We start from the raw sequence: 20,654 nt of genomic DNA, 5'->3' as shown, positions 1-20,654 counted from the left end.
TTACTAGATAGACCTATAAAACAATGCGCAACCCTCAACAATTGAGTACAAATCAGACACATTCCTTCTCAAAACACCAAACACAGGCCATCTATTCTAAGAGACGACAAAATGCCCGTGACCGAAATCGCCCTCCTCCGCTTCAAAGCGCAAAACCCCTCATCTTCTACCAAAACCTCCCTCTTAGAAGCCCAGAAGAAACAGACAGGATACTCTGGTCACCAGGTCACATATCTCAGCCAGATCGAAGACCCATCATCCTTTTACCTACTAGGTGGATGGGACTCTGTCGAGAAACACACAGGCGAAGGCCAATGGCTTTCATCTGAAGTCAACCAGAACCTTCTCGCACAGCTGCAGAGTAGTCTTGATGTTAGCTGGATGTTTCACTTAGATGTTGATGTGAGTTATTTTTGAATCTTGACAATGAAGTAACCTCGTTGTTCAAAGATGTGGTATCAAGAAATACAAGCTAACAGATCCAGCCATCTACATCTAAAATCCCACTAGATGCACCTGTTCTTGCTATAACCCGATGCTTCGTCGAGGCAAGCAAGAAAGATGAATTCGACGCTGTTTTCAAAGCTGCTGTGTCTCACCTGGAAGCATACACAGCTCCGTTCTCTGTCTGCGGTGCGTGGCGCATCGATAAAGAGGGCGAAGATGAGGAGTTTGTTCTTTTCAGCGGGTGGAACAAAGTCCAGGATCATGTTGCTTTCGGGGAGTCTGGTGCTTCTAAAGAATTTGGGAAGATCAAGGCGTTGATGAAGGACGCGGAGGGTAAACATGTGCATGTTGAGAAGTGGGAGTAAGGTACTATGGTACTTTCATTCATTTATGTGGTATCTATCATGAGATTATTATGTTACGTCCTAGGCACAGATGTGCCATTGAGGATAAATTGCACCATTGCTTTCCTACCATCCAGTTTGAGTGGTGCCTCTATATGCATCGCGCCGCGGACATCTTTTCTCTCGATCTCCAAGCCGAGGGATTTGGCATGCTTTTCTAACTGCTCTGGTACGTATCGTGGAATGACTTCATCTTTCTCGGCAGATAGAAGAAAGATTGGCGGAAGCGAGCGAGGTATTGATGGCGTAGCTTCAGGGTTGGGAATTCGAGACCTTGGTTGGTCTCTCCAGGTAGCCATTTGTTTCATCTTCGCCTTGATATCCCAGGTATTCCAAGAGAACGGCCAAAGATACCTGTACGGAAGCCATTTCTGAGGATAAAGGCTGATGAGCATATCTTTAATGCTGGATGTTGGCGCCTCCAAAATGATCCTGGAAATGGGCGCCAGGGGCTTGCTATTGTTTGTATCTGAGGAGATTCGACCCTCATGTTGGCGGGGAATATATGTAGATACTGCCGAGCTTGCAACAGCCGCACCTAGACTGTGTCCCCAAATCACAATTTCAAGATCGGTTTCTGGGGACGCATATGTTTCCGAAACCCAATTCAAGAATGCCTGGGCATCCAGCTCAATACCAGACTGTGTGGCGCGACCAGATGATGTCCAGTAGCCGCGATATGATAGAGCAGCGATAGTATATTGAGAGACTTCGGCGCCAGACATAGGAGATGAAGTTGATCTTGACGTTTCCGCAATTGCGCGCAAGACGTGAGAGAGAATAGGCAATCGCATAGGAGTCGATCCGCCATTGCCTTGGAAGTAACAGATCACAACGGAATTTTTCCGTTTTGGGATCGGTTTCGCCAGGTGTTTATTTTGTAAAGCAGCAGTATTTGAAACAGACTCATGCTCCTTCCGAGGAACCGGAATTTGACCCTCACAAATGGCCAATTTAGTCCCATCTAAACTGCGAATCTGCTTCTCCTCCCACTGCACGGGTCTGCATTCAGCCTTATAATCTGAAATGACCTCAGATCTTGTAAATGGAGGCAGCCAGGAGAGATAGAGGAGCTTATTTTGCATGATAATAATCCAGAAGCATTTCCAGGTCCATAGGCCGAGTAGGAGCCCGATGAACATGAGAGGTGGCACAGCAAAGCTTGGAATAGCGGCCGTGATCAGACTTCGGGATTGGATATTTAGTCTTATGTTTTGAGCGACGCTTGGTCTTTTTGTTGTGATGCTGTGGAGGCCATTGATACGATTTGACGGGATGTTGTTATAAGGACTTGGTGATGGCTGTCGCGTACAGGTTGATATGGCGCTTGGATTTGAGCCGCGCAGCACGCGTCGCAGAACCTTGCGTGCCAGCATCAGCAGAATTGGTAATTGATTGGGTTGGAGGTTGTTGGATGGTTGCGATTTACGGGTGGAGTCTTGTAGCCACAGCGGCAAGCTGGGGCTTGACTCAGCAATTCCAAGGCCCCGGGGCCGTCCCGAGGTCTCTGGGGTTTAAGGCTAAACGTAAAGTGAACGGCGAAGGAAACTTTCGTGCTGAGTTGATATATATTTTGCTCAATAATTTATAACATGATTTACATATGATCATAGCTTTGTATTATTATTTAACCGAAAAGAATGATATGTAAAAAGTAGATTCAATTTGAATCACTCGCAGACAAGATATATTCCATTAGAGCCTCCGAGAGAAACCGAAGCTCTAACACGCGATGAAAATGATAGTATTGTGAATATTCAAATGGGTATTGTGGGTGGTCATCATCTGTCGTCATGAAATGAAAAAGAACAACAGAACGCAACCGCATGAACAGAAAAGGAAAGATGAGTCCCTTCCCAAGACGCCAAAAGACGGAAAAACCGCAAACCAGCCATGCAGTGATGCAAAATGAATTCTCACAGAACCTTCGATCTCATCCATTCACTCGTACCAACTCCAAGATTCAGCCCATTCCGCTCCCACCAACGCCGAACACGACCCTCAGCGCCAGAGCTCGGATCGGCATCCTCAAGCGCTTCTTCAATGTCACAAGTCTTGAATTCAACGCGCATACCGCAGGATTTCCACCACTGCAGAATGTGGTCGTGGCCGTTCTTCGTCGGGCCCACTAACACCTGGTTATCAAAGATCATCTTTGGGCCCTTGAGTTTGTACCAGAATTCAAGGACGTGGACATGACCGTGCGTGCTCGCGATACGAGCAACGTTCTCGGCGTGGCTATATGGGATGCCTGATGCGTCCCACCAAGCCAGTGATGCGGTGCGGCCTGACTGCGCTGCGAGTAAAACGGATTTGCCGACTTTGAGAGGTAAAGGGCTGGACACTGGGGCGTTGGTGGATGCTGTTTTCCACCAGTCGAGTACGGGGACGCGGCCTTCCGCGCTGGCGGCTTCAAGGGCACGCTCGCTGTATCGTAGCGGGAGCCCGGAGTGGAGCCACCAATCTAGTACGTCGACGAACCCGGCTCGGGAGGCGCCGTCCATGGCGTCGGCCATGTACTCTTTATTTGGGAGAGCGGGCGCATCGCGCCACCATGTCAGTACGTTCGGGTTGCCGTAGATTGCAGATGCTCGGTATGGAATATTAGTGAGTCGAGAGGTTGTCCAGAGGAGGTCCAGGTGGTTTTCGGTGAGATAGGAGAGGATGTCGGTGCGGGAGAATTTGACGATGAGGTGGCAAGCGAGGTCGGAGAGAGGTTTCCAGCGAGGTAGCGCATCAATGCGTTTTTTGATTGCAGCGAAGGATCCTCGCAAAATAGTATATTCGAGCGAGGCTGTAGTAGACATTTTGGGTAGATGGCTCTGCCATTCTTGAGGGACTGGGAGGTGAGTTGGAATGCCCACAGCTTTCGCTGTTTCCCAGTCTCGAAGTTGATCCTCAAACACATTCAGCCAAATTTCCAATGGTAAAAAATCGGCATTGCCGGTATGTTTCGTTTGTGGTGTGGAGCCGGTGGCGGTTCCTGATGTAGATTTCGATGCAGTCTTAACCGGGACCGTGGTGCCATGGGGGATTGCTCTGGTCGACAGGGTAGCTTCCCACGGCGGTACTTTTAACGTTGTTTCCAGTGTCTGGTGTAACTCCTCCAGGCCGTCCCATGGTAGTATTGTCAGGTCTTCGGGCCCGTTCGACTTCCAGAGCACAGGCTTGACAGTGCGAATCCAAGGCCAAAAACGACTGATTTCATCGAGTTGCCGAGTGCTGAGCGGGTGGTCCCATTCCGACACTGTCATTCCAGGAATGAGGATCACAGGTTTCTTCGAGACCCAGCCACGAAGAAGCGCCAACGTCAAGGTATTCGTCAAGCCGGCCAACATCGCCCCCAGAGCCCCAGCATCGATGGGCGCAACCAAGAGCATGTCCGCCCATTCACACAGCTCCGCCGTCTTCGCCTTGAGCCATTTCCGCGCGCCGGTTTTCTTATCAAATGTTTGGCTATCGACTGTATCCATGTAGTGCGGGATCTTGTTGGTGCCCGTGAGCAAAGCGGAGGGTTCGTCGGTGATCAGTCGCAGCTCGATGTATGGGTTCTGAACGAGGGACGGGAGGACGGTATCGGCGAAAGCACTATCCGTCGACAAGAGCAATCGGCGGCGCCGAGGTTGGGATGATGTCGCATTTTGCACCGCTTTGTTTCCAATCACGGTTTCCTTACAGCCTCCATCCACCTCCATATCACTTAACCACGACCCCTTTGTAATGGTATTGCCTTTTTTAATTGGTGAGATGTTAGGTCGGAATCCAACTGCCATGCCAAAGCGACCGGTAAGGCGGGATGAACTGTATGAGAATAAGGCGGTTGGATAGAAGAAATCTCGTAGGAAAGGTATAGGTAGGCGCAAATAGTAGAGAGAATCGAGGTCAAGAGGCGGTAAAACAAGGTCAATTGGGGACTCCCGTACTGCAGGAAGAGATAAGTTATCAGACTGGTGGTCTGATCAGGTCCAATCATGCAACCCAGGAATTGAAATCGGGACTGGCGCTTTGTTTTGTGCAACGGCGATCAACTGGTTTCCTCGAGCGGTGAGGTCGTTGCGTTGTCTGGATGCGTCGCCACGTCTTTGCCACATGCAATATGATGAGCGGCCGAATGAATAGTGTTGTTTCACAGCGAAAAAAATGCCGAGATTCTTTCGAAGGGGGCGATCCACCAATGACAGTGTGCCAAAATGCTAGTTCGGGGGTCTATGGCGGTTAAAGACGGGGCCGTACAGGAGGAGCTCAGATTGATTGGCGAGTTGTTGGGCACAGAAGCGGTCAATGCCTGAGATCAGCAAGCGCATTCTTAGTACAACTTCAGGTTTGAATACCTTCCACATATACTTGTTTAATGCTGTTCTATTGGTCTCTTCCTGTACATTACTTGTTGTTGGGTTGTTCAGCTCATGCAATGTTGAAATGTAAACCCGAGACTGTGGTATAAAAGGGAGTTGAACTAGATCAACCCCCAGGTGCTTTGTATATTGCTGATCTATATGACAATACTCGAACATTTTTCTATGCCCGAATAAATGCTCACTCTATCGTCGGGCCAGGTTGTTGTGCAGCTTGTGCTCTCTCATGGCGAGACTTGTCAATGCTCCCAGGACGGCCAAACCCAATAATGTAACAAATACCGCCCGCAAGGAGTCCATGTATGCGTCAAGCACTCCAGAAGTCAATTCTGCAGGCATCTTCCAAATCTCATCCAAACTATCTCGAAGCCGTCCAATCAGCTCCTTGGCGTCCTCGCGCTCACCGAGTCGAGACCAAAGCCCAAGCTTCAGGGTGTTCTGGAAGACAGCCGAAGCGACCGTGATACCAATCGTACTTCCAGTGCTGCGGAAGGCATACGAAGCAGATGTCACCACAGCATGGTGTTGGTGGTCTACAGAAGAGATGAGCGCCACCAAGGTGATGGTTAGCATACTACCATAGGATGCACCGGCCAGGAAGAAGTAGAGGAACGGTAGTCCCACAGGCGTGTAAAGATTCAAGGTGCAGATAAGCCCAGCGGAGAGAACCTGAACAGCCATGGCAACATAATTGAGGAATGCATAATGACCACTGGCGCGCATGATGAGACCCGATCCCAAAGAGCCAATCGAGGTGCCGATCGCCTGCGGGATTAACCGCGCACCGGCAGCAGTCGCAGAAAGTCCCTGCACCTGGAAGTAAACCGGTAGGTAAAAGAGGAGACCGAATACAGCCATGGTACCGAACCAATTAGTCAGACAAGCAGCTGCCACGGTGCGGTCTAGCAGAAGGCGCACGGGAATGACAGGCTCAGAAGCAACCTTAGCTTCAACGTAGATGAACAGACCGAGGAAGATAGCAGAGGAAACTAGAGATGTCAGCACCAGCGGGTGGGTCCAGGGCACTTGGTTTCCGCCGGTGTTGAGGCCAAGCAATAATGTGACCAGTGTCAGAACCAGAGTGATGGCGCCGAGGAAGTCAACGCGTTTGATGCGTGCGGTATCCGACTCTTTCACGGGGATGTCGACTTTAATTGCGACTAGAATGCATGAAATGACCAGGAAGGGAACCTGGAGCAAAAACGCCCATCTCCATCCCAGAGTGTCGTTGATCCACCCGCCAAACACACCTCCAAGTCCCATGCCAGCGCCGTAGCAGATATTTCCGATACCCTGCCAGATACCTCGTTTGCGGAGAGGGATCAGGTCTGAAGTGACGAAGGTCGAGATCGCGGTAAGACCGCCTCCTCCAACACCGGCCACGACGCGACCAAGGATGATAACCCATTGCGCTCTTGCTAGGCCGCAGATCAAATTGCCAAGGGCGAAGAAAACGTTGGAGAACACAAGTCCCCAGCGACGAGAGTAAATATCAGTCAATCGGCCACTGAGAGGCTGGCAGGCGGCATTGGAGATCAGATAAGAGGTGGCTAGCCACGAGAGCAGTGAGAATGAGTTGAAGGACGAAGAGATGGGGGCGGAGAGCGTCGCGACGATCGTTGTATCTGCAATGAAAGCTGAAGTTAGTAAATTTGTTTCTCGCGAAAGAGTCTGGGTGCATACCAAGAGCAGCCAGGAAGACACCGAGCCAGATGCTTCCGAGGATCCAAATCAGCTCCTTGGTACTGGGTTCCTGGGGTAGTGGGGTATTGTCATTGGCATCGGGCCCATCCCGAAGGAGGGGCGTCTGCTCAGATGCAGGCTCTCTAACAGTTTCATCTGTAGACATGGCGTGTCTAAATATGAACTGAAGTCTTAGAGAAATTGCTAATGATGTGCTCGGAGACTCGGCGGAATCTCCGAAGGGACTGCGGAGATGTGGAGTCTACACGATAGCGGTTAGAGCGGGTGTCTTATTGGTTGATGTATACATATGTTGTATACATTGCTCTCTCCACTAATTTTGTTATCATGAACTTGGCTTGTATATAGGAACAAATTGATAGTGATAGGTTTGCTTCTGGTCAAGATGCGACAGTCTCGTTGGAAATGGTCCTTCGTTCCCTAGTGGCTGCCCAGGTGGCTGCCCAGTCTTTAGATAAGAACAATCCTATGCCCACCCAATCAACGTTAAAATATCATTGATATAATGAATAAACCTTCTTTGAACATGGCGTGTCCAAATATCCCATCTACAACCGACTATGGCCGGCTTTAACAGCCGAGAGCTAGATCCTCTTTCGGGAAAGGTTCACGGTGGCTAGTATATACTCCCCCGTCGCGGTTGCAATCAATGCATGCGCACAAATGGGAAATCCCAGTTGAAACCGGGGCACCTTGCGAGATTCTCTTCACAGATCATATACTTCGAATGCACCAGAGCCCGCTCTATATGCGACTGAGCTTTAGTCTGATTCTGCTCGTCGACCAATCCATGTTGTCTTTCCTACCTTGAACGACAAGAAGAGCCTTCCCTTCGGAGAAGCATGGAAAGATGCATTCAAAAACCAAGGATAAGAGCATAACGTCGAAATCCTTGCAGACAAAAAGACGATTGGCACCCGTGATTACATGGCCACCATATATCCCACCTCAGGTCTTCACAGCAGCTCAGATAACGAATATGGTAGATTAGCATCCCAACGTGTCAACGTGAGTATAATCACAAGAGCAACAGTTTTTCTAGTGCTCTTTGCTTCTAGTTTGAGTAGGATTTCGGCAAATGGAGCGGAGTTCTTATATGATGGCGAGATCATGAATATTCAGGCTACCAAAGAAGTCATTCTTACCGCTGTAGATATGAGATGACATCAACGGTTTAGATTGTGTGAGACCTGGGTGAGATTCCTTCTTTGCTCTTTTCATCCAAGGAAATTGTATGAAATTGTATGTGAGACAAAAAAGTCAAAGAGGAAAGACAAGAAAATAGCTACGTAGCTCTTTCCAATTATGTTTGAGGTTCCAGAGTTACTTCGTCACCTTTTAATCTCCCAATATCTCAGTCACTCAATCAAGCACTTCTTGCCTCATTCTAATTACTCCAAACCCTTCATCATGAACGAGCACATTCTATTCGTTGTGTTCCCAATGATCGGCCTCGCTCTTATCCCATTAGCAGCACCGTGGATCCAGCGCTTTTCTACCCAGTTCCGTATATGGATAATCGTGCGAATAATCGAGGATACTGCGAAGGATATCAAAGTCTCTATGGAAGAATTGAGGATACGAGAGAAGGAGATGATTGAGCTCAAGAAGCAGGCGGACGCGGAATTAATTCTACGCGATACGCCAACCTCGGAGCAGGCTAAGGTTACGCAGGACAACAAAGAGAGGTTCAGAGTTAGATTATTGGTGATTCAACAGAAGTTCGCCGCTCTACGAAGGGACTTTTATTCTATTCATGTGACGCTTGGGGACCAGACTGACAGGTTGCAAGCCTTTGAGGAAGAGCTGCACCAATATCGGTTAGTAGCCACCACTGTTTACCAATGCTTCGTACTTGTAATTGACGATCGTGCATAGCGATGAATGATCGAACTTTCTGCCTGACTGGCGGTTGGTTTTGGCTGGACTTTTTGACCATTTCGTTACAGTCGATTAGTACTCAGGTTCTTCTACTACATCTGAATGTGTTTTGCCAACGGATTTTGCGTCACAATGATGCGGCCTTAAGACGATCACATTGACCTGTGAACCTCTAAATTTCCAATCGTCCACGTATATGGTAACAATGTAGAACTCCGTTGTAAATTTTACCTTGTTTATGGAACTCCCGCCACCGAAGACATGCTGATAAACAATGTCTAGAGCTTTACGGACGAGATAAATCTTTGACAGAGAATCTCTCACGCCATGCCGGTGTAAGATCGGGATCTACAAAGTGCGATGGAGCGCAGACCAGTAGCAGTCTCTACGTGGATGTTCAAAGGATAAGAGCCAAGATATATATTTACTATTTAGATCAAAGGAGCACAGCAAAATACAAACATCTTCAAGATTATTCTGCAGCATTTCATTGCCTTGAATTAATACCAGGTAACTTCATGGTGAAATACCTAAAAGTGACAAGAAGTGCCGATTCCAACAGCCATCAACCTAGATAGGGGGTATTCTCCGCATTTGTGGAGATCCCCGGATTTCTGCTGACTCGAGGAAATAAGAATTCCGTGTACCATTTTCGGCTTCTCCTGACCATCACCCCGCTATTTTGTCTACTTCGGGGTTCGGTGCTCGGTCATCGGTGCTCTTAACCGTCTTCTCCGCAGCATGGCAGTCCTCATTCGCTCTTAGCTCCAATCCCCACTTACTAGGTACTCGGCCAAACTTCGGACGATTTAGCCTTTTCGTCAAGGATCTGCAAGACTCGCTCTTCGGGAAGTTCTGGTCTTAGTATTTGCCGTCCGAAGCTCCGTACACAATACGCAATGATACCGCCGCCATGAGAACATGAGACATACCTCGGAGAAAATAATAACCTATTAAAGCCCGCCGGCCTGCAGATATTGCAGCCTCATCATTTTCCACGGGGTCTCGCCGATATGATTTGTCTTCATGCATTGCCCTTATTAGCCGGCATGGGCTCGCTAGCCCTAGCTAGCCAAGATGCCCTGGCCAGTCGAGATGCCTTCCAATCAAAATGTATCAATTTTGGTGATCAAATCGACATTCCCAATGTCAAAGTCAACTTTGCCGAGTTTGTGCAGGGAGGCACGAACTTATCTTTGACAGACAATCCGCCTAGCTGTGGTAGATCGAGTCAGGTCGTCTCGGTAGACCTGTGCCGAGTTGCTATGGCCGTGTCAACGTCAGAACGCAGTGAGATTACGCTAGAGGCTTGGTTCCCACGTGAATATAAGGGCCGTTTCTTGAGCACCGGAAATGGCGGTATCTCTGGGTGTAAGTGTTGTTTCTAAAACAAGAATCTTTAGGTGTTAATCGCAGCGCAGGCATTCAATACTATGACCTCGCATACACCGCACAACTAGGGTTTGCCACCGTCGGAGCCAACAACGGCCACAATGGTACCTCGGGAAAGCCTTTCTACCACCAACCTGAGGTAATCAAAGATTATGCGTACCGTTCTGTTCACACTGGAGTCGTAGTGGGCAAGGAGCTCACCAAGCAATTCTACGACGAGGGCTTCAAGAAGAGCTACTACCTCGGATGCTCGACTGGTGGCCGCCAAGGTTGGAAGTCTGTTCAAAAATACCCCAACGACTTTGATGGGGTGGTTGCTGGTGCCCCCGCCATAAACCTAATCAATCTGTTTTCATGGAGCGCACGGTTTTATACTCTCACAGGCTCGCCAACTTCCGGCACGTTTCTGTCCACAGCCGAATGGGAGATCGTCCACGCAGAGATCATCCGCCAATGCGATACCATTGATGGCGCCGAAGATGGAATCATCGAAGATCCCGATCTCTGTCGCCCTGTCTTGGAAACATTGACATGTGACCCTAATGCCTCAAACAAAACAAGCTGTCTTACCAGCGCCCAAGTCAACACCGCTCAGCAAGTGTTATCGCCACTGTACGGAATCAATGGCACCCTGCTATACCCCCGCATGCAGCCTGGTTCTGAAATCCTCGCCGCACCTATAATGTACAGTGGTACACCATTCCCATACAGCGAAGACTGGTACCGTTACGTCGTCTACAACAACCCGTCCTGGAGTGGGGCCAACTTCACAGTGAAAGATGCTGCTGTGGCTCTCGCTCAGAACCCGTACAACATTCAAACATGGGAAGGCGATATCTCTGCATTCAAAAAGACTGGCGGCAAAATCCTGCACTACCACGGCCTTCAAGACCAGTTGATTAGCTCCGAGGACTCCAAGATGTACTATTCTCACGTGTCAAACACCATGCAACTGCCCCCCAGTAAGCTGGATGAGTTCTACCGCTTCTTCCAAATCAGCGGTATGGGCCATTGCGGTGGGGGCGATGGTGCCTATGGTATTGGTCAGGGCATCAGTACTTATGATGGGACAAATCCCGAGGACAATGTTCTTATGGCAATGGTTCAGTGGGTCGAGCAAGGCAAGGCACCAGAGACTGTTCGTGGTGCTAAGTTTTCCAACGGTCCTGGCTCCAAGGTCGAGTACAAACGCAAGCACTGCCGCTGGCCTCGACGCAACGTGTTCAAGGGTCCTGGGAATTACACCGATGAGAACGCTTGGCAGTGTGTTTAGGCTTGCAGCTTGCTTGGCCCTTTCTGTATATAGGAATCTTTTCAAATACCTATAAATAACATTAGCTGGTTGTCATATTTGATCACTTCAATTCAGCTCATGTATGAAGATGTAAACAAGCTCGGAAGAACGTCATATCGGCAGAAAACAGACGGAATTCATCGGCAAAACAATGCGCTTCGGAGCAATGGCAGACCGCCTACCAGACTGCCCCGGCTGGATTGCAGATCAGTCGAGCTGTGTGATCAACTATAATTCCCGCTAATTGTTTCTCCTCTATATATGCCTTTTACATGAATCACTGCAAATTTTAAGAGACGAGAATATATTACCACCCCCACTAGCCCGCGCACGGATCACCATTTGAGACATCCCCCATCGAAGCTACCCCTCGGAACGTGTATATAGCGGCGAGAATCCCGCGCACTTTCCAGTTCCGAGTCCACACCCTACCCGTGACCTGTCCGACCCACCAGTGTACTTCTCCAGCCCCAATCGCAATGGCCGACCCCGAGATGGACCAGTTCGCACAGACTCGCGGCGCCGATGACCTATTCGACGATGAGATTATCCCGATCTCCACAGAACAACACCAGGCGCAGACAGAGGTCGCTACCCCCGAGCCGGAGTCAGAGGTGCAGGAGGTACCTGTACCTGAGAAGCCAACTTCTGAGCAGCCAATTCCACGTGGGGAGACTCCGCAGCGGGGCCGTGGCGGTGAACGAGGCCGGGGACGACGGGGTCGGGGTAAGGGAGGGCGCAGTGGACGGGAGTCGGAGCAAAAACGGTCAGAAAGCTCTCCGCGCAAAAAGACTCCTGTTAATGCGCCGGCTGCCGATTCGCGCGAGGCTGGGGCTTCGAAGTCGAAGCCCGAGAAGTCCGAGAAGCCCGTCGAAGCTAAAGAGCCTAAAGAGCAGACCGCTCCAGCCGAGGAGGGGAACAGTGAAGATCTATCTTCGAATGGCGCTGAGGCTCAGCGTGTGCCGGCTGTTCGTGGTGATCGGAGTGCCACTGGTGGCCTGAGAAAGGTATGTAGTCCTTCTCTTACTAAGATACTTGGAGCACAGAGTACCAAGCTGACTGTTTACTTCTAGCCTAAACTCACCGAAGAAGAACTCTCCAAACGCATTGCCGCAGCCAAAGAGAACGCCGTAAAGAAAGCTGCGGCGCATGCTCGCGCCGAAGCTGATCAGGCGTCGTTCATGGAGCGCGAGCAGGAAGCGGCGAAGAAACGGCGCGAGGAACTCGCGCACCGCCGGGTGATGGATAATGAACGCGAGAAAAACAGACAGCGGAAACTCAAGGCCCAGACGGGGCGTGAGTGGGACTCGCAGAAACGCGAGGAAGATTATGATCCCCGCGGTGGAGGCAGCCAGTTCCGACGCGGTATGCATGGCGGCGTGTCTGGCGCCGTGCGACGAGACTTTGAAGATACCCGTACAGTAGATGCTGCTGATCACTCTGGGGGTAACCGGGGTCGTGGACGCGGTGGGCGAGGCGGTCGTGACCGTGGATCTCCGCGTACCCCACAAGGAGATCGGCCACGCAAGGGCCTAGCTGACAGTATATTTGCAACAGAGAGCCCTGCTGCACCGGGGTTGGATGATAAGAGTGCATTCCCGGCTCTGCCCGAGGCACCCAAGAAGACTGAGACGAAGAAGACTGAAGCCAAGAAACCTGAGACAAAGAAGCCTGAGACAAAGAAGCCTGAGACAAAGAAGCCTGAGACTAAACCTGCACCCACGCCGGAGCCCAAGGTTAAGACTGAGACTAAAGTCGAGCCTGAAACCGAAACATCTCCTGCAGTATCCAAGTCACAAACGGCAATGGACAAGTTGGACTCTACGTTTTCACCCATTACTGGTACTTGGGCAGACCAGTTTGAGGATGAGTGATAAAATGTCGCGTTGGAAAACGACTTTTTTGGGTTTTGGTTTCATTAGTTTTTACGATTTTCTTTCTGCATTCATGACATGAACAGACTCCTGTTTCCTTCACTTGCAATTTGATATCCCGCCTGTCCAGGAGCCTTGATTGGTGGCTCAGATGGGTCAGATGCAAAAGTCCGCCAGCATTACATATACGTATATTGCCGCTCATAGCGTACGCTGCTTTCTGGAATTGGACATTTGTTATATTTTACTTCGTATTGATCTTAGAACAAGCATGGTCGGCCCCTTCTCGGTCTCTATCCTTGAGTATATCTTTCAGTAGACTGACCCATTTGGCTCGAGATGATATAAGGAACAGTATTCAAGATTTTACTGTAATTAATACCTCTACAGGCTCAGACGTCGTCTCGGATATCGTTTTTGTGCGTCTCTTTTGGATCTCCTCTGGTAAAACATTTGCTAAGGGTCTGTCCCTTTAAGATCTCTTCTCCCTTCGCAAGTAGGGCTGCATGCTGCAAGATGTGGACGCTGATTCAAAGAATTACAAAAACAGGAAGCAGATGTGATTCAAGATCCCAAGACGTTTGTTGCCACATAGCTTCCATCATACACTCGTTGAAGACAATATTTTCCTTCGTGCCGTAGTATCTGCCGAGGTATTGCCCGAAGGCTAAGCCAATCAATGCATGAAGATTGTCCAAAAAAATACAGCAACGAGCTCGTTAGCCATTTTGGCTTTCAGAAAAATAATGGCAACAGCTCCAAAAGAAATAGAGAGGTTGATGGAGGTGTATCAGCGTCAATATGTAGAACCATGCCATTTCTCGAGCGGGATGACTTGTGAAACGAGCCCTTCCGTTTCGCGCCCGTAGCGAATATCATATGATCCCTTTGAGCTCGCAGGTAGCGTCGATCTCATTTCTATCCACCTTTCGTGAAGAAGAACTGCATGGAGAATAGGGAGGTGCACATCTCCCAATACCAGCCGGAGTGATGCGTGTCTTATCATCCATACAACCATTTTACACAGAGTTTCAGATTCACACAGTCTGTTGATATCTCTGAGACTTTCGTGGGGAATGCTGAATCCAGACATCCGGGATGCTAGTCAACTTGTTCCATGACGTTTTGATATTCCCAATCTCTTGCAGTGATAGGGTTCCATCGGACGATTGTGTGGTACGCGTTGTTGTCTGCCTTTTTGACCAGCTTGGTAACCGTCAGCCACGCTTGATTTGGGAGTTCGGTTTCTGTGACGGCGCTATCGTCTTGGGGATGGTTCGTTTATAAACTTGATTCGCGATGCTCGAGCGTACGGCGTCACTTTTCTCTCCTGCCTTTTGTGGGCAACGGTTGCTCGGCAATCTTCAAGTCGTTCCATCCATCTTCCCCAGATCCAACGGGAGACTGAAAGGAAGAAGTTGTCATGGCGGAGCGGATATTTGTAGCCATTCCAGCACAGATTGATGAAAATGCGATGTTGTCGTCATTTTCTCTCGCCTGAAGGTACGATAGCAACTCAGAAACGATACCAAATTGTGGGCCGTAGTACAAATATCTCATGGCAAGTTTTAGATGGAGGATGTAGAGAGTGGGAGCACGCAAGAAAAAGATTCCCGTGTATGCTGACTTGAAATCCTCCTAAGATCCCCTTGGTATTTCAAGATGGAAGGGAGCGGTCCTGTTTGAGGAGTGCATTTGATAACACAAAGAATATTGATCGATCGCACTTGTTCAGAAGAAAGCAGCCAAAGGCGGCATAGAGCTCGTGAACTGCCACAGCAGCACTCTTGAAGGCCATTCTCCATATTGCTACCAAACATGACTGTGGTTCCTCGGAAATGTCGAAGCTTTTGATGGGCTTCCAAGTTCCGTCCAGAGTGACCTCACATTATGTATTATCTGACGTGGAACCACATCACGGCGACATTGAATTGATCTATATAGATTCTTTAAGTAGGGTTCAAATGCCTTTCATTTGGAAGCCATCACCGGTTAGCCATATTGTTCCTCTTCGCTCAACAAAAAGTCCCAAACTCACCTCAACAGCGCATGTAACACGAAACCATGACAACAGATACCTTCATTGCGCTGTGAAAAGGGTTCGAAATAAATATAACACACCATCGCGAGCCCTGAAACACCATTGACAGAACTTCAACGTAATTGCATCTTGGAATGACAGCTGTAAGCTCCTGCGTCAAGCGAGGAAGCGCAGCGCGAATGCCAGCAATCCCATTCCAATTGTTTGGAAGAGGGAGTTATGGCTAAGTGCAGAATCTATGAGGATGACGCGGCTGTACTGTGAGTGCATTTTGAGACCGGTTGCACCGCAATTGAATGTGGTCACCAGTACCTGCGTGGACGTGCTAGGGTCATTCAAGCGGGCAATCACGGCGGAGCGGATATTTGTAGCCATTCCAGCACGGACCGGCACATAGTCGAGTGGGAGAGTGCTATGGAACATTTGGACAAGCCATAGCGTAAGAAGCTAGTGGTAGAATATCAGGAAGCGTGGCTAGGAGCTAACCGAGACACCTTGGTAAACAAGGATGTGGAGGAGATAGCAGAGACGGGGGCTCTAGTGTGCGAGGTACCGAGCCATAGCGATGCAATTCGTAGGCACGGAGCCTAACGGGCCCTTCGTGGTCCGGGACCAATATCATCGCCGCGCTAGGTGAAGAAACCCTTCGCCGAGAGGACACTAGATGGGGAGCGTCGGAGGAATCGGTCGAGCTACACGGCAAGGTGGCAGAGCATGCGGTATGTGGCCCAATTGATGGTTGCGCGGCTAAGCCAGCCCTCGGGAGGCGGTAGAGTGTCGTCGACCAGAGTGTCAAAGACGCTGTTGTGGACATTATAGGTCGAACGAGAGTAACGGAGCTCAACAGTGCGGGTGATGTCTTCTCCAATCACAATCGTAGTACCATTTGGCCCCATCATCTGGTTACCAGCCTCGCGCGTCAGGCTGGTAAGACGCAGGATGATGGGTAGAATGTGGAACCGATTCGCAGCGCAGAGTTTACCACGCCGGGGGCCTGGATGAAGGTCTTAACAAGGTCGCAGGCAACCAAGTTGTTAGCTTTGCCGATGTGACAGCAGCCATGAGGAACCCAAGGAGCTCGGATAATGGATGATGGTTGATGGGTAAAAAGCTTATCCCACAGATCCGACTAGACTAGCGGTGGGCAATATGAAGTGCAATGAAGTTGTGTCAGTGGAGAGTATTAGGGGACTGGGTAAATAGGGCGGCCCGACAACGGTCGAGGTGACATTGAAGGAGCGAGAAAGACTGCGGGTGAAAGTTTGTGAGTAAAAATGGAATCCCGATGATGGTTGGATATGTCAATCAACATACAGCTGTGTGTCCCTTGATGTTCTTCCCCAGATGGTAGAAGCCAGGTGGGATCACCTAAAAGTAATGAGAGACGATCACATCGGTCAACTTTGAAGCGAGTCTTGGGGGTTGGAGAATATCTGAAATCAAAGTACGTGTATTGAAAGTATATAAGCAGAGAGAAAAGATCCCTGGGAGTTATGTAAAAGCATCAAACAGAATACCACAGGCTATGTCTCTGGATCATAAATACTCCTGGGAGCTTTGTCCCCTTTGTCTTCTTTGTCTCCTTTGTGCTTAACTGTTCATAATGATCCAGATTTAATCAATACAATTCCTACATGCTCATGATTGACCACCTGGATAGCACCTAGGCATGTTCTTTCTTTCACTGTACATTTTAGAAAAAACTCAGTTTCTCGGCTTTTACTGTCCATTTACCCTGGTGAGTCAGATATGATAAGATGGTCTACGGATGTGAGATCTGATGGCGTAAATGGAACCTTCCAAAAAGTCGAGCTTTGGATCTGCGAATGGTCTTCATATGACATGGCCTCCATCGACCAGGACCTTAAAAGATATTATCATATCCGTGATAGCTGTACAAAATATCCCATTGGTGTACGTAAACCTCCAGATATATATTATCCCAAACTATTGATAACTATAAACACGCAGCAGGAACCAATCTGTCCACAAGCATTGGAATGATAATTTAGCGCGGAGAAGGAAGTCCGATATAGGGATCACCTCATGGCTACAGTGGTAAAGACGCAAGATAGAGCAGGATTAGAAATCCTCAAACAAGCGGAGATCTCCAGCGAGAGACAAGCTAGGAAGGGACTAGGAAGGGACTAGGAGACCGCCGACTTGCGACAAAAGGTAGCTCTCTTAAGGGGTTAGTAGATGGCTGTGGAGGCAACGTGCGCTGACGTGATTGAGCAATGGGTCACATCTATAGAATTTTCACGTACTTCAGGATCAAGGTGTTAAAGATGGTCACGGAGTGTGTATGTATAGGCCATCATCAACAGGAATTTTTGAGATATCAGCCTATAGTTCCATAATATATTGAATAACAGTATTGTTGTGTGGAACTATTCGAAAAATGTCCCGATATGAAATCGGTCATGTAATTCAAAAAGTGAAAGGCGACAAAGCCATTCAATTGAGCCATATCTGATTTCGATTGCTCATATAAAACGAAGATTGTTAATGCGTAGGAATTCATTTATCCGACGTGGATGTGATTGGTCCAGTCTTGCGTCAACTGACACTAAATAGGAGCCAAGAAATTCCCCGAGAACAAAACGGTTATATTGGATAAATATTTGCATTAAGATTGGAATGTGACTTACACACTGGAACAGATGTACCGAAATAAATCTCAAGTGAACCAGGGAGAGGAACGACTCGATATATATTCCGGAAGCGGAAGTGATATTCAACGCTAAGTAGATATAGTGAAGACCATCCAATGTCGAAATTCGGAAACTCGGATGTCCCCGTGCAATTTGGAGTAGCTGCACATAATCACACATCTTCATAACCAACCAGATCGGTAGAGCTCGGTTACCCAGTGCCGGTTGAACCGAAGAAGTTCGTGACTAATAGAAACCCCAGTTTTCCCCACAGTGGAGTGTTGGGGGGAAAGGGTTCTTCCTCCTTATAACTGGAGTAACTGTTCTTTTTCAATGCATCATGGCAGACATATATCGAAATGCCTTCAACGGAGAAGATATATGGCGCCCAACCACATTTGCCACCCGCATCGGGCAACTTGGCGGCCGAAAATGAACATGAACATGAACATGAACACGAACAACCCAAAAAAAGAATCAACGGTGGCCTTGATGCGTGGTTAAATGTCCTTGCTGGCTTCTGTGTTTTCGTGAACTCTTGGTCAGTTTACATTGTTGTCATACTATGCTTATATTATATCAAGCTAATCTTTTTTCTAGGGGCCTGCTAACGACATATGGCGCCTTTCAAGAGTATTACCAGACAGAACTTCTACCAAATGAGACACCATCTACGATCTCATGGGTGGGAAGTATTCAAGCAACTCTAATCCCAATGGTTGGTCTTGCTACGGGGCCATTGGTTGATGTCGGATATCTGCGCCCTCTAATTATATCCGGAAGTTTCCTGACTGTATTCGGAATGATGATGACCAGTCTCGCTACTTCGTACTATCAGGTAAATCTACAATCTAACACGAGAAGAATATTTTCTGACGAGAACAGGTATTGCTGGCGCAAGGATTCTGCGTCGGAATGGGAGGCGGCATTTCCTACATCCCAGCCCTCGTCGTGATCTCCACAAGTTTCACCACAAAACGACCAATAGCCATCGGCTGCGCATCAATTGGGTCCAGCGTTGGGGCTGTAATTTTCCCAGTCATGTTCCGACAACTCCAGCCCAGGATCGGGTTCCCATGGGCAGTCCGTTGCATCGGCTTCATCAGCCTATTCCTTGCTATTATATCATGTCTAATCTTATGTCGGCAACCGGGCCAAAGGGCCCATGCAAGAAGCCTTATCGACTGGAGGGCCTTCCGTGAGCCCTCGTTTATGATGTTCTCGCTATCGCTTACGTGTGTGATGCTCGCCTACTATGTACCCATTTTCTATATCGCCTCCTATGCCCGCACGGTGGTGCATACCACTACCGATTTCAGTTTTTATATGGTTGCTATTGTCAACGGCACGTCGGTTATTGGTCGTGTTGTTCCGTATCTGCTTGTCGCATATATCAAGCCTATTGGGATCCTGATATTTTCCGTGACTGCGTCGGCCATTGCTATGTTCACTTGGATTGCAGCTACCGATATGGCTGGTTTTATTGTCTGGGCATGTTACTGGGGAGCTCTCAGCGGTGTTTTGGTTACGGCGCCGACTTCCATTGTGGCACATCCGGTTTTCTGTCAGGACTCGAGCTTTTTGGGGACTCGTTTGGGCATGATGTGGGGGATATCGTCTCTCGGGGCGCTTGCTGGAACTCCCATTGCAGGAGCTTTGGTAAATCTTGATACCGCAGACTTTTTGCATGCTCAGGTCTTTGCGGGATGCATGATGGTTGGCGCTGTCTTGTTGCAGGTTTGGCCAACTTTCAAAGTGGTTCGGTATGATCTAGAGCACCCTCGTAAGAAATGAATAGTTTATTGGAAAGTGGAGGGCAATAATGGCGTTCTAAACCAATACAATTCAAATAAATAGTGCATGGAGCCCAGTATCAACTTCACAAATTCTGGTTTACATAGGGTATTTTTGTAGGGTTTTCTTCATTCTGTTTCGTCCGTATGAATCCTATTAATTCAATATACAGTTCATAAATTCATCCTTCATCGATTTGGTGTCATTTTTTCGTCTATTTATTTCTTCAATATTCTTTTTGGGCAGATTTTAACATCATCTTGTCTCTCATTAGTCCAAACATCTCCTCCAAGAGCGGCTTTGTGAGAATGCCAAGGGTGCTGGATCCTCTGGTGTTCCTCCTGCTCGAACGTATCCATTTTGATCAAGATCGAAGAGGTGCTTCTTGCCGCGCTCGACGGCGGCTATGAACTTGGTTGCCATATAAACGCCTTCATCGCTCAGCTTTGTGCTGTTTGGAGGTTGCCACTATTTATCATTGCTGTTAAAGTCTGCCATTGGGCATAGTGGCACGCGGTATGTATTGATGGCAGGGGTATTGCGTTGAGCGGGGTCAGGTCCTCGTCGTCGAATGTCTAGCTTAGACGGCAGTGTTGCAGTCCGACTTCAACTTGCTCCTTGAGTTTGGTTTTCAGAGGTGGCGGTATGCTTAGTTAAATTGCGCTGGTATTTGGTTTGGTCCTTAGGCAAGGCCAAACTGCGTCATGGCCTTTATGGCGTCCTTCACCTCCCTCTTTGTTATTACTTTGGCGTTTTCTCCTGAGACCTTCTTCTTTTTGGGAGGCATCGTGTCAGTATTTGTTCAGTTTAATGA

General features: G+C 48.6%; 9 protein-coding genes across 9 annotated transcripts; 5 read left to right on the top strand and 4 right to left on the bottom strand.

Annotated features, from left to right (window-relative positions):
• Positions 1–111: 111 nt before the first annotated feature.
• PEX2_092770 (uncharacterized protein) lies at positions 112–812 on the top strand (the record flags this gene model as incomplete). Its single annotated transcript, XM_016746547.1, has 2 exons — positions 112–402; positions 486–812. 2 exons carry the CDS (start codon positions 112–114, stop codon positions 810–812), a joined length of 618 nt encoding a protein of 205 aa, XP_016600263.1.
• Positions 813–865: 53 nt separating this feature from the next.
• Positions 866–2,227, bottom strand: PEX2_092760 (uncharacterized protein; the record flags this gene model as incomplete). The annotated part of the gene is made up of 1 exon (XM_016746546.1): positions 866–2,227. One exon carries the CDS (start codon positions 2,225–2,227, stop codon positions 866–868), a length of 1,362 nt encoding a protein of 453 aa, XP_016600262.1.
• Positions 2,228–2,767: 540 nt separating this feature from the next.
• Positions 2,768–4,624, bottom strand: PEX2_092750 (uncharacterized protein; the record flags this gene model as incomplete). The annotated part of the gene is made up of 1 exon (XM_016746545.1): positions 2,768–4,624. The coding sequence occupies one exon, from the start codon at positions 4,622–4,624 to the stop codon at positions 2,768–2,770; it is 1,857 nt and encodes a 618-aa protein (XP_016600261.1).
• Positions 4,625–5,392: 768 nt separating this feature from the next.
• Positions 5,393–7,055, bottom strand: PEX2_092740 (Major facilitator superfamily domain, general substrate transporter; the record flags this gene model as incomplete). Its single annotated transcript, XM_016746544.1, has 2 exons — positions 5,393–6,831; positions 6,890–7,055. The coding sequence occupies 2 exons, from the start codon at positions 7,053–7,055 to the stop codon at positions 5,393–5,395; spliced, it is 1,605 nt and encodes a 534-aa protein (XP_016600260.1).
• A 1,265-nt stretch (positions 7,056–8,320) lies between these two features.
• Positions 8,321–8,798, top strand: PEX2_092730 (uncharacterized protein; the record flags this gene model as incomplete). Its single annotated transcript, XM_016746543.1, has 2 exons — positions 8,321–8,730; positions 8,789–8,798. 2 exons carry the CDS (start codon positions 8,321–8,323, stop codon positions 8,796–8,798), a joined length of 420 nt encoding a protein of 139 aa, XP_016600259.1.
• A 1,042-nt stretch (positions 8,799–9,840) lies between these two features.
• faeB-2 (putative feruloyl esterase) lies at positions 9,841–11,456 on the top strand (the record flags this gene model as incomplete). The annotated part of the gene is made up of 2 exons (XM_016746542.1): positions 9,841–10,162; positions 10,213–11,456. The coding sequence occupies 2 exons, from the start codon at positions 9,841–9,843 to the stop codon at positions 11,454–11,456; spliced, it is 1,566 nt and encodes a 521-aa protein (XP_016600258.1).
• Positions 11,457–11,956: 500 nt separating this feature from the next.
• On the top strand, positions 11,957–13,351 carry PEX2_092710 (uncharacterized protein; the record flags this gene model as incomplete). The annotated part of the gene is made up of 2 exons (XM_016746541.1): positions 11,957–12,484; positions 12,551–13,351. The coding sequence occupies 2 exons, from the start codon at positions 11,957–11,959 to the stop codon at positions 13,349–13,351; spliced, it is 1,329 nt and encodes a 442-aa protein (XP_016600257.1).
• Positions 13,352–15,548: 2,197 nt separating this feature from the next.
• Positions 15,549–16,291, bottom strand: PEX2_092700 (uncharacterized protein; the record flags this gene model as incomplete). The annotated part of the gene is made up of 2 exons (XM_016746540.1): positions 15,549–15,804; positions 16,089–16,291. 2 exons carry the CDS (start codon positions 16,289–16,291, stop codon positions 15,549–15,551), a joined length of 459 nt encoding a protein of 152 aa, XP_016600256.1.
• A 2,114-nt stretch (positions 16,292–18,405) lies between these two features.
• Positions 18,406–19,840, top strand: PEX2_092690 (putative MFS monocarboxylate transporter; the record flags this gene model as incomplete). The annotated part of the gene is made up of 3 exons (XM_016746539.1): positions 18,406–18,587; positions 18,647–18,884; positions 18,932–19,840. The coding sequence occupies 3 exons, from the start codon at positions 18,406–18,408 to the stop codon at positions 19,838–19,840; spliced, it is 1,329 nt and encodes a 442-aa protein (XP_016600255.1).
• Positions 19,841–20,654: the final 814 nt, after the last annotated feature.

This window comes from Penicillium expansum (genome assembly GCF_000769745.1).
Source record: "Penicillium expansum strain MD-8 chromosome Unknown contig313, whole genome shotgun sequence".
NCBI lineage: Eukaryota > Fungi > Ascomycota > Eurotiomycetes > Eurotiales > Aspergillaceae > Penicillium > Penicillium expansum.
The sequence above is the reverse complement of the archived record's forward strand: the minus strand, read 5'-3'. Positions and strand labels throughout refer to the sequence as shown.